This window comes from Mixophyes fleayi, chromosome 4 (genome assembly GCF_038048845.1).
Source record: "Mixophyes fleayi isolate aMixFle1 chromosome 4, aMixFle1.hap1, whole genome shotgun sequence".
In the NCBI taxonomy this organism is placed as follows: domain Eukaryota; kingdom Metazoa; phylum Chordata; class Amphibia; order Anura; family Limnodynastidae; genus Mixophyes; species Mixophyes fleayi.
This window is the reverse complement of record NC_134405.1, coordinates 185,549,922-185,563,455: the sequence shown is the minus strand read 5'-3', so window position 1 is coordinate 185,563,455 and position 13,534 is coordinate 185,549,922. Positions and strand designations below refer to the sequence as shown.

The following is a 13,534-nucleotide window of genomic DNA, read 5'->3' as shown; positions in this document are numbered from 1 at the left end:
TCGGTTCTCGCGATACTTCAACTTTATAAATACACGCCTCCACAGCAATCCATCGCCACTTGACAGAGGGAGAGAGCAGGGTGTAGTCATAGGCTAATTAGAGCAGGGACAGAGAATACAATATTGTTCTTGCAATTGCTCTAACCAAAATCGCTAGTGCAGAGAGGAGGATAGAGGTTTATTATTTTTTCTTCATATTTGGCACTCCCCAGCGCTTTTGGGGTGTCCCCCATAATTGTGCATAAATATTTCTGGCTGTCAAAAGTCATATCTGTCAGCAGTATCTACTAAATAATTTTTAGCACTCCTCAGTGCTTTTGGGGTGTCCTCCCTAATTGTGCATTAATATTTCTGGCTGTCAAAAGTCATAACTGTCAGCAGTATCTACTAAATAATTTTTAGCACTCCCCAGTGGTTTGCGCTCAGAATGGATTCAAAGCAGTCCACATATGATCTGAATGAGCAACCAGGTTCTGTCACCAGTCCTGATGTTAGTGTTCCCAGTACGTCATCTGGCCAAGGCGATGTCAAACAACAGAGTGTTTTCAAATTAGTGCAAAAAACAAAAACCAAAAAAAAATTTACTGTATTGAAGCGAAAAAGAAGTATAACTGAGCAAAAGTTAAGTGACGATAAAAAAAAAATTGCAAGCATGCCATTCTACACACGCAGTGGCAAAGAGAGAATGAGGCCTTCACCTTTGGCTATTAGTGGCAGATCCCAAAAAGTTACCCAGCCTACAATTGGTGCACAACTACTGTTACACGTCAAAGCCGAGCTGTAAGATAACAGTGAGGCATTACAGGAGAATATTTGCTCTGATTCACAAATGACAACAATCCTTGTGGAGAGTCCATCCAACAGTGGGATGTCTAATCGTGAGCATTCTGCTGATGTGTGCCTTAATAGCCCGAGTGTAGCCGGTGATACCCAAATTGAGGATGCCACTTTGGAATTAGAAGAGGATGAGGGGGAGATTTGTGTAGGCGACGAGGGCGCTAATGAGGATGTTGATGAGGATGAGGTTGTTTGTGTAAGTCCTGCACCAGTGGCAGCAGTTCTGGCACGTGACAAGAAAAAGGCCATTGTCATGCCTGGGCATAAAACAAAAAAATCCACTTCTTATGTGTGGAATTATTTCTACCCAAATCCAGACAACAATTGTATAGCCATTTGTAGTGTATGTGAAGCCACAGTCAGTCGAGGGAGGGACCTTAACCATCTTGGAACCTCGTCTATGTTACGCCATTTAACGAGAGTTCATGGCAAAGTGTTGGGAAAAGCTGAAAGTTCTTCCCAAAAGAATACAAGCACTCCCTCATCAGCTAAGACCCTCCGCTCACCGACGGCTACAAAATACACCCACCACACCATCCTCATCAATATCCTCAGTAGCGCTCGGAGTTAGCCCGGCATCCCACTTAAGGCTGGATGACTCCGGCACTATTATTTATTCCTCTGAAGAAAGCGTTAGTCCTGCTGCTGCTGTTGCTGCTGCTGGGGGTGAATCGTCATCCCAGAGGCAGGTTAATAAAATGAGCAGTCCTACATTTCAGCAATTAACTGTGAAACAATCATTTGCGAGGGGAAGCAAATATGACAGCAGTCACCCAGTCGCCAAGCGAATCACAGACGCCATGGCTGCAATGTTAGTGTTAGATCTGCGTCCAATCTCCACAATAAACGCAGCTGGTTTTTCACAGTTAATTGAGGTTTTGTGTCCGCGTTACAGAATTCCATTGCGACACCATTTCTCCCGTAAAGCTATTCCACAACTATACCAAAAAGTGTGTAAAAATGTAGAGATTGCGCTGAAAAATGCCATTCTGCCCACTGTTCACTTAACCACAGATATGTGGACAAGTGGAAGTGGCCAAACCAAAGACTATATGACTGTGACAGCCCACTGGGTTGGTCATTCACCTTCACCAGCAGGAACAGCAGCAGCATGTACACCACTACGTAACATTTGTCACAGGCAGGCCACTCTTTGTATCACCGGCTTCACTAACAGGCATACGGCTGACAATTTGTTACGCAAACTGAGAGATGTGATTGATGCATGGCTTATACCACTCGGACTCTCCCCAGGGTATGTCATTTCAGATAACGCCAACAATATAGTGCGAGCATTACAGCTGGGTGATTTCCAACATATTCCCTGTTTTGCTCACACCATCAACTTGGTGGTGCAGAGCTTCCTACGAAATGACCGTGAGGTGCAGGAGATGCTTTCGGTGGCCCGTAAAATTTCAGGCCATTTCAGGCATTCAGCCACAGCATGTAGGAGATTACAGCAGCTCCAAGAGCAGTTTAACTTGCCCTGCCACCAACTTAAGCAAGAGGTGGTAACTTGGTGGAATTCCACCCTGTACATGCTTCAGAGGATGGAGGAACAGCGCAAAGCCATCCAAGCATATTGCACAAGCCATGACATTGGGAAAGGAGGGGGGATGTATTTCACTCTTGCACAGTGGGGAATCCTTTCAGTGCTGTGCAAGGTGCTGAAACCATTTGAAGTTGTGACATGTGAGGTCAGTGCAGACTCTGCTAGTTTGAGCCAAGTCATTCCTTTAATTAGACTATTGGAAAAGCAGCTTGAGAAAATGAAGGAGGAGCTGAAAGCAAGCAATTCAGCAAAGTATGTTGGCCTTGTCGATCAAGTACTTAATTCACTTCACAATGATCCTCGAGTTATTAAGATCTTGAACTCGGATCAGTACGTTTTGGCCACTGTGCTTGATCCAAGGTTTAAAACCTACATTGAGTCTTTACTTGTAAATGAGCGAGATGTGAACTTTTGCAAGGAGCTATTGCTCAGCAAGTTGGCCGCTGAACTGGGCCTCGGCTTGACGACGTGTCCTCCTTCACTTTCTCAAGCTGTTGCTCGTAAAAAATTAAATTTCCAAAAAAGAAGCAGGGAAGACACAGGGGGCAGACCAGAACAATTTAACATCTGGGCTGGTTTGAAGGATTTTTCAAAAAAATGTGTCACTTTGCCCATAACTCCATCCAATATGAGTATAAACATGCAAAGGATGGTGGAGGATTACTTTCAAGAGGTAGTTGATATGGAAATGTCAGACAGTCCCTTTCCTTACTGGGAAGAAAAGCAGGCCATTTGGAAACCCATGTACAAACTTGCTTTGCAATACCTAAGCTGCCCACCCTCCAGTGTGTACTCTGAACGAGTGTTCAGCACAGCAGGGAACTTAGTCAGTGATCGCCGTAGAAGGTTACTTCCCAAAAATGTGGAGAAAATGATGTTTATAAAAATGAACTACATCTTCCACGAGGAAGGCCTTCACCATCCAAGACATCCAAGCACTGACTGTTCTCTAATGGCGGATTCAAGCGGCGATGAATTGATAGTCTGTGATGATGAGGTACACACTGATGAGGGTGAGGATTAAGCTGAAGATGATGCCGATAACATCTTTTTAAAACTTTCTATGTAAGTGTAGGGTGCAATCTACCCCCAAAGAGGAAAGGGACTTGTGGCATTTCCATATCACATACCATCTTGAAAGGCTGCTGTTAGGGCAATTTATCCTTAAGGGTAGGGTGTCATAGACAGAGTGACCCTAAACTGGCTTTTTCCATGTCAATTAATATTGTACAGTCTATAATGGCTGAATTTTTTAGTATTTTATACAAGTGGAGGGGGGCCTAGAGAGACAGAAACCAAACTGGCTTTCTCCATGTCAATTAATATTGTACAGTCTATAATGGCTGAATTTTTTTGGTATTTTATACAAGTGGAGGGGGGCCTTGAGAGACAGAAACCAAACTGGCTTTTTCCATTTCTTTACATATTTAACTATAAGTGTAGGGTGTAATATACATTCAAAGACGATGGCTGCATTGCCAATATGCATAGATGGAGAGGAAGACAATCTGTTTTGTGTGTAGAATAGGCCTACCAATGTAGAATTAAACTGTTTTTTTGGATGATTTATTACCTCAACAATTAGATTACTTGTCTCTAAAACAGTTGGAGCACTAAATTGGGTTAATTTAGGCCCAAAAACATGGATTTTCCAAAAAAATAGCAAAACAAAACCAAACAAAACCAAAACCAAAACACGCAATGGCGGTTTTGCAAAACCGAATCCAAAACCAAAACACGGGGGTCAGTGACCATCTCTAATTCAAATGGACAATTCCAGGAGGATAATTTAAAATTACAGGCAAAAGGTCAGAACAGGCAGCAGACAGGCATAGTCATGATACACACAGAAAGTCAGCAATGAGGAGACAATAATTTTAATAGCACTGATGCCAAAACTATGTCCATTAGCAGGTTATTATAATTCAGGGTTGTCCAACCCGTGGCCCGCGGGCCGCATTTGGCCCAGCATGCCTGTAAATGTGGCCCAGAAAGAGTTTTGGTTGTGGCAAAGGGGGCAGAACTGTTTATGGAAAAAAAAAATCCTGCAAAAAAAAAAAGAAAAGAAAATACTTACCTTGCGGTCACGCTGTCACGTCAGCTTGTACTCCGGCTGCCTCCCTTTTCTCCTCCTCTGTGCAGCACTCGCAGTGAATGTCGGGCGTGAGGTCATTACGCCCAACATCCATTGCGGAGCGCAGCACAGAGGAGACACCCGCGCGAAAAGAACAATCAGCAGCACAGAATTGGAGAAGAGAAGAGGACAGGAGAACAAGCCGATTAAAAGGGATTTTTTTATTATTTCAAGGGACGCTGACAAGTGAATAAAAGTCACCTGGTCCTGGAGCATCATGGACCTTATCTCCCTGCTACATACTTCTACTTGTATTACTAATGGGGCATTATATATTATTCTCTTTGGCCCATTATAAGTTGTTATCCCTTAACTAACATAGTGGTGTAATTATCAAAACAGGTCACAATTTGGGGTCACAGTGGTGTATATGTCGGGTACCGCAGGCCCGGTCAGGGCACCCTGATATACAATGCCTGGCTTAAATGATATTGCATCAAAACAATACAAAAAGTGATTATAGTATAACTAGAGAGGATTTTTTGAACAGGGCGATTGAAAGGTAAGTATAGGGGGATTTGAAAAAAAAGTGATATCTATATATAATCACTTTTTATATATATATATATATATATATATATATATATATATATATATATATATATATATATATATATATATATACTATGTTTTCTATGTTTTTTTGGATGATCAGCTATCGTAATTGTTAGTGTATCTTATGTGCGGCCCAAACCAATTCGTCGTCTGGCAATGTGGCCCAGGGAAGCTAAAAGGTTGGACACCCCTGTTATAATTGGACAAGGACCTGTGAAACGAGGTAGGTTTACAATGGTGCCGACAGAAATAGAAGATGGCCATGGAAATTAAGTGGACAGTTTTGGAGGATGTCCAAATTTAGGCACAGTTACACTTGTTATAAACCCATGTCTTTAAGATGAACTTGACAGCGTTCAACTGGAAATCTTTGAAATCTTGTATCATTCATTTGATTGGTGGTTTTCAATAATAGTTTCTCAGCTTTCTTTTGAATATTCTTTAAGCTACATGATAAAGCTCTTATTTGGAAATGCATTTACCACGGGACCTCTCAGACTGGTGTATTTGTTTTAAAGTCACTTTAAACACTTTGATTGTAGAGAGACTCCAATAAATGAAATGTGACCTTTAATACAACTTTTTGCATTTCAGTGTGTCTTAGCAAAGCGGTGAAAACGTACGCCATCAATTATTGTTATTTCTTTTTTTACCATTAGAGTATTTTTTGTTGATTAGTGGTAATAATTCCCAAATAAATTTATCTTTATTCCATAAACAAAAAATGTGAAGCGTGCCAAACAAGCTGAATAGGTTTCATAGCCGGAGAAAATAATTCCCTGGAATGGTATGAACATTAATTTATCCCATGGTGGATTTGTAGTAGTTTAACCTTGTGGTATAACTACAAAAATAATATTTGGGGTGCAAAGGTGGCTTTTAAACATCTCTGTACCATGTTCACAATTCTCATGGTTTGCTTTTAGTTTTTCAAACACATCCTGAAGTGTTGCATAGCTTTAGCTGAATAATATTGTAACATATCTTATCATTTACCTACCATAACATGAAAACTGTGATGAACAATATATGAACATATAATGATGAAACTATATCCTAGAGGGTCATATATTTTGCTTAAGAGAATTCCATTACCTAGCTTGAATGACAGGTCAGTGATTGAACCAAGTCCAAGGCTAGATTCAGCAGTGTTATTAAATGTCAAGTCTTCCTGGCTCCCCCATCCCTCAGACAGAACAGTGCTAAAATGGTTCAATACAGCCTGACTCACAGCCGATGAAAAATCATCCCAAGTTGTTTGTTTGTGGATGCGCAAGTAATAGATTTCTTCACTTTCAAAATCAGTTGTGCTGTAACTTATCTGAATATCATCGTCCAGAGAAATCTTTATTGGAGTACTGAATGAACCTGGGGGATAGAGAGTTACATTTAGTGTAATTACACATATATATCTAGCCAGTGTCGGACTGGGACATAAAGGGCCCACCGGGGGAATGCGGTGATAGGGGCCCATTACATTGGGGTGTGGCCAACTGCAAGAGGGGGTGTGGCCAGTCATTAAAGGGGTGTGGTCTGTCCACAGAGGACAACGTATAGCACCAAGTGTAGTCTATAAAGAAAAAGTGGACCTTGCAAATAAGGTCAATTTCACATGTATCATGTAAAGAAAATAGAGATGAAATGTGTATCAAACAATAAATAACCTTTATTTATACTGATAAACAAATGTATGATTAAATACAAAACTATACATTAGAAATAGAAAATTAAACAGCAGCTTTTAAATGAAAGCATATAAATTAACCATCAATGGTTGTAACATACAGGTATGGACATTTTTTAATTTAGTTTAACAGCCTCCCCATTAACAGTATAATTTTATGTTTACAAGTAGTGCTTTTATATTGTCCAAAACTAACCCCCCTACCCTATCCTCTTTTTCAGTTCAAGGCACCCTTAGGTCCTCCATAATTTTTTCAAGGCACCATTAAGCCAAAATAATTACCAAGTAGTCCCCCGCCTTGCTTAATACTGGCCACGAGGCACCCCTGTGAGATTGCCGAGGCACCCCAGGGAGCCACGGCACATGCCTTGGGAACCACTGAGCTATATATATATATATATATAAATTTCTACATCTATACAAATACACAATACCAGATGTTTGCTTGGATACTTGTGAGAAACAACAATATGGAGTGACTGCTCTCCACACCTCAATTATTCTGTCAGCAATACAACCTGTCCTTGGTGACATGTTAGTATTAGATTAGTTCTTAAAGAATCACTTGTTAACATATACTCATATATATCTGATAGTGTTTTATCCATTTTCCCCTACTGGAATAACTGCCATTCTCTAAAACAAGTATGTCATCAATATGTAGGTGAGCACTGCAGTGCACACACACTGAATAATATTCAGGTGCCAGTATTTTCATGATATATCCTCTACTTCCACTTCCATAAAGTAGGACAAATAATTATGAAAAAGAGAAATAGGCATCAGGCACAAAAAGGGAGATGGAAAAAGGATAACAAGCGGGTAACAAGTGTCTGTGCTAAATGGTATCACAAGATGTAAATAAATAGTAATAGCAGCATGAATATGAGGTATGCATGTAAACAGGACAAATAATTGGAAGATGAGAGAAATAGAAATACTTACACAGCCTCTCTTAACAGTAGAGCCTCCTTCTTACAACAGCAGCAGCAGGAAGTTGATGAACTAGGAAGCAGAGTCACGATCACATGATCACGAGTCATTCCCATGCAGTTCACCTCAATCTCATCTCACAGCTGCTGCCCGTCACTGAGAGGCTCACAGCAGCAGCTGGGAGGCTGGGGGAGCAGACAGCAGCGGTGGACAGCTATTATAGTAGATAGTCTGAGCTCTCTGTTTTTATGAAAATCGATCAGGACCATCTTTACTTTGCTCCGCCCCCCCAAGGAAGTGGGTGGGGCTATCAGGTGTCAGGGCCTACCGGTGGATAGTCCTGCTGACCTGCAGTCCGAGGCTGTATCTAGCCACATATACATACATATTCATATATTTCTAGCCCCATATACATACACAAGTTAACCCGTGCATGATACTCATGCATTCTAGTCAAATCAAGCTACTTAAGATGTTAAAAAGGTTCTTGTCATGCATTTGGCCTCCTCAGGGGAAGAGCGTTACTTCCCGATGCAAGCGCCCTTTTTTAACGTGGTTTTGTCCACATGTCACCACCTCATCATTTTTCTCCATCACCTCATCCTTCATCTTCATCGCCACATCCTTCATCAAGCTACTTAAGATGTTAAAAACTCCCCACTGTCACCCCCGGCAACTACCAACCACTCCCAACTGTCACTTCTCCTTCAAGAAATATATAGGTCAGTATATAACTCTGCCCAGCAGGTGGCGCTCCAGCTTGTTTGTGTTTTTTTCCCACACACGCCACTAGGCATTTATACAGTAGATATTCATATATTTCTACACACATATACATACATATTTATATCTAAGCTGTCTCAAAGTCACTGGATTAGTATTTTTAGTATTGAAAAGCCAGAAAAGGGTCCTGGGTAATGGATGGAGAAAGAGGGCGGGCTCCATCCATTAGGCCCAATAACGGATCTCATCCGGTGGGTCACGTTTTCAATTTAAGTACAGTCTCGTCAACTGCATCTATATATTGATTTAAATCTCTGTTCAGTGCAGCGTATTCCAAGATGACGGATTTCATGCTGCCCACATGTTCTGTGTCACAGTCTGTCTGAAGCATATGTAATGCCACTCCAGTTATATAGACCCAGGAATGGATATTACAAGTTTGGCAGTTCTTCAGAGATAAGAGGAGGTATCCACAGAGGAGAAGGAGATTAATGATGCAGCACCAGCAGACATGGTTTAATAATGTAAAGTTGATTGACAGCGCTGTTGGGCTTAAGGCAGCTAAGCTATTGGTAGCTTGTTTTGTGGGGGCCCAAACAAACCAAGCACTCCTTGTCGCTGGAGTGCTTGATTTATTAAACTGTACATGTCTTTTTCAATATCTTATCTTGCACCACTTTTCTTTTTTTTTTCCTGCCACTGCTGTGTGGCAATGTTTCCTAGATGTGCTATGAACTGCCGTGTGTTTGTGTCATTGCTCTGTCGCTTAGCATCCAGCCAGCTCGCTGCAGTCTTTGTACGAAAATGTATGAAAATAATATTGTGTGACCTGTGAGGTGGTCAAAATTGACTGGAAATCACTGGAATTTAGTGTTATTGAGGTTAATAATAATGTAAGAACAAAAAGATTGTGATTTTAGCATATTTTCTAAGAAAATACAGATCCAAAACCAAAACACGAGAGGGCGGTTTTGCCAAAACCAGAACACAGGGGGTCAGTGAACATCTCTAGTAATTTGAAAAAGAAAATATGGGAAAAATGTTTGTTCAGTTTTTTGGATCAATCACCTACACACAATGGCCGCCACTGAGTAGAAGTAGCCAATATGTAGGCTTAAACAATATACAGTCCATTTAGTAAGTTGCATGCTTAGGAACTTTAGTCCAGCCCACAAAACGGTTGATTTCACTATGTTTAGGTGTTGGGACTACTAAGTCATGGTACATAGAGAAATAAAACATCCATTTTTCACTGCAGAGATAACATTTTATGAACCTATTTTCCTCTTTAAAATATAATTTGCATATTTTTGCATAAATGCCAATAACAATAAACTATTTTTTTAAACTTTGCCAAATATCCTTTAACTTGTTTCAAAGTCAAAGGATCTTAGATTAATTTAGCTTACATTATTTCCTGTACACGGGGCTAATTTAGTGTTTAACATACATTTTTGTAGTGCACAAGCGCAACAAAATTAGGTGTACATAATTAATTTTATAGTTTGTTGTATATTGTTTATTTGGGGCTTCTGATGCCTGTAGAGTTGGAAAGGGGACACCATAAAAACAACTTATTGCAACATGGCAATAGACAAGATCTTTCAAAGCACAAAATGTAATTTATTTCATGACTTTATTTGGTAATTTTTGTCTTCTCGTGAAGATAAATCAATGTAACATGATAATCTATCTCTGTAATAGGATTATGTGGTAAGACTCTCCAACTATGTGAGATCTTTAGAGCTTAAGTGTTGAGCCACCAGATTTAGAGGACAAATAAAGAGTAAAGTTCACTTACTAAAATTCTCCAGGAGCTGTTTGCAGTCATCTGTTGCTACATCATGCACTGTCCTGTTGCACTGGTCTCTCTTTTCTGGATCCAGCCCAGAGTGACTGCACAGGATTTCTAAGCAATCCTGGAAAGATCAGATTAGTTTGAGCAGAAAGATTACACACCAAAGCCTGTTTATATTAACATAAAAAATAAAAAACAAAAACCCTGTTCTGTCCAATTTAAAACATATACAGTTGGCACTAATAAAGAGACTGCTAATTCTGTCATAGATGCTTTGTCACATCTGCTGTATAAATAGGACATGGCCAAATTGACAAGCAGTGGTGGCTAAATAAGAGCGACTACAGTTAAAGTGCAAGCAAGGGAAGATATATTACACAAGTTAACCTGTGCATGATACTCATGCATTCTAGTCAAATCAAGCTACTTAAGGTGTTAAAAAGGTTCTTGTCATGCATTTGGGCCTAGCCCAGGCCTCCTCAGGGAAAGAGCGTAACTTCCCGACGCAAGCGCCCTTTTTTAACGTGGTTTTGTCCACATGTCACCACCTCATCATTTCTCTCCATCACCTCATCCTTCATCTTCATCGCCACATCCTTCATCAAGCTACTTAAGATGTTAAAAACTCCCCACTGTCACCCCCGGCAACCACCAACCACTCCCAACTGTCACTTCTCCTTCAAGAAATATATAGGTCAGTGTATAACTCTGCCCAGCAGGTGGCGCTGCAGCTTGGTTTTTTTTTTTTCACACACGCCACTAGGCATTTATATAGTAGATAGCCTCTCAGTGGAAGCAGGCATGGGATTGTGGGAAGGCCACATAGACCTGACGCAGCAGGCTTCTTACTCATTGTTTTAACTTTTTTTTTGTTGTTTTTTTTTTTAAAAACCTGTTGCATTTAATAATTTTATGGGTTTTCTTTTAAATTGTCCTGTTTTTCATTTATATTTGCTTCTTTTGTAAATGGATATAGTAGGTATGTTTGGGCACACATACCTGCCAGCATAAATAAATGAATATCTTAAAATTACAGTGTACAAACATTTCTGCCTTTCACACAGATGGAATGTGGTGGATGCTGGGGCCATGCATGAGATGAAGTTAGGGAGACAGAGCTGCACAGCAAATGTGCTCTACAGGGCAACCACTTAAATCTGGCTCTGAGTGGCTATGGTGAAGTTCAATGGGTGAAATAGTTACTGCTTGGCCTTGTGAGTGGTCTATGTGGTTTATTACATGTGCAGACTGACTACTTGTGGAATACAAAAAAAAAATCAATATGGACAATACAAATGTCAAGTAAGATTTGTTGTACATTTTTTTGTAAAAGATTAAATATGAAAATAAATAAATAAGACAGAAGAACAAATCATAACCCTGATGAGATCTTACACAAAACTGAAATAAAATGCATATTACTAAAGCAGATGCTCCTAAGACAGCACCACAGTGGGATCCACTGATCATCATCATTATTCTGAAATTGCCTTTGGCTGAATTCTGGGGGATGAATATTCTCTCTAGCAGGAATGATATATTATTCATACATGTACCGTACTGCGACAGAGCCATAAATGGAAAAAATATTAAGGCTCCAACAACAAGTTAATCATGCCCAAGTTAAGCAACAGTTAGAGGTGACCATACTAGATAAATTATTAAATCTATATAGTGAAACATACAGATTCCAATTTTTCTAACCATATTATAACACAATGCTGATGTACTTTAATAAAACAGATCTATTAGGAATATAGAACATTAGACACTACAAAACATTGGCGCTAGACCGCCAATGTTTGACCTGCCTGACTTTATATATGTTTTAATTCATTGGTTTTTAGAGTGCCCCAATAATACACTCTCCTCTTCCTTGTTTGTACTATAAAGTATGTCTGATTATGTATCACAGTGTAATGTGCTTTCAGCTGCGCTGCAACACAGTACACTTTAATGTAATGTATTATGCCTGGTTTTTTTGTATCTTTATGCAAATTAAAGCTACATAACCAAAAACAGCTGAATTCATTACTGACCGACACATTTTAAAAGATCCACTGGTGGTACTAATTATTTCACTTGTGACCTGGAATATATGCACTGTTAGAGCTCACTGGTGTAGGAGATGGTTCATGATGCTGCTAATACACTAACCTATCTCAATTTTCTCTACAGACCTGAACAGAGTGTCTAATACTAAATACACTATATGGACAAATGCATTTGCCACACCTGTTAATTACTGAATTGAGGTGCTTCAGTCAGGCCCATTGCCAGAGGTGTATAAAATCAAGCACCTAACCAAGCAGTCTCCATTTACAAACATTTGTAATACAAAAGGAGTTGTTCTGAAGAGCTCAGTGACTTCAAGCGTGGTACTGTGATAGGATGCCACCTTTGCAATAATACATTTCATGAAATATCCAGCAGGGATGAAATTTCACGGTCAACTGTAAGGGATATTATTAGAAAGTGAAAGCACTTAGAAACAGCAGCAACTCAGCCATGAAGCCGAAGACCATGTAAAATCACAGAGCGGAGTCAACGACTGCTAAGGCACATGGTGCCTAAAAGCCGCCAACTCTCTGCTGATTCCATAGCTGAAGAGTTCCAAACTACCACTGGCATTAATGTAAGCACAAAAACTGTGCGGCAGGAGCTTAATGGAATGGGTTTCCATGGCCGAGTAGCTGAATGCAAGCCTCACATCACCAAGACCAATGCAAAGCGTCGGATGGAGTGGTGTAAAGTACACCGACACTGGACTGTGGAGCAGTGGAAACGTGTTCTGTGGAGTGACAAATCATGCTTCTCTGTTTGGCAGTCAGATGGGCTAGTCTGGGCTTGACGAATGCCGGGAGAACGTTACCTGCCTGAATGTATTATGCCAGCTGTGAAGTTTGGTGGAGGAGGGATAATGATATGGGGCTGTTTTTTAGGGTTTGGGCTAGGCCCCTTATCTCCAGTGAAGGGCTATCTAAATGCTTCAGCATACCAAGTAATTTTGGACAATGCTATGCTTCCGACTTTGTGGCAGCAGTATGGGAAACCCCTTTTCTATTCCAACATCGCTGTGCCCCAGTGCACAAAGCAAGGTCTACAAAGACATGGTTTGTTGAGTTCGGTGTGGAAGAACTTGACTGGGCTGCACAGAGCCCTGATCTCAACCCCATCAAACACCTTTGGGATGAACTGGAACGACGATTGGGAGCCAGGCCTTCTCGTCCAACATCAGTGCCTGTCCCAATAAATGCTCTACAGAATAAATGAGCCCAAATTCCTACAGAAACACTCCAACATCTTGTGGAAAGCCTT

At 40.4% G+C, this 13,534-nt stretch overlaps 1 protein-coding gene across 3 annotated transcripts in view; it reads right to left on the bottom strand.

The window, feature by feature from the left end:
* Positions 1–13,534, bottom strand: part of CTTNBP2 (cortactin binding protein 2) — a 95,005-nt gene that overhangs the window by 26,477 nt on the left and 54,994 nt on the right. For all 3 annotated transcript variants that reach the window (XM_075208972.1, XM_075208971.1, XM_075208970.1), the window contains exons 9-10: positions 10,220–10,337; positions 6,174–6,446 (exon numbers count right to left, since the gene is read on the bottom strand). In XM_075208972.1, the coding sequence (XP_075065073.1) occupies positions 6,174–6,446; positions 10,220–10,337 (391 nt within the window). The remainder of the gene's footprint in view (positions 1–6,173; positions 6,447–10,219; positions 10,338–13,534) is intronic.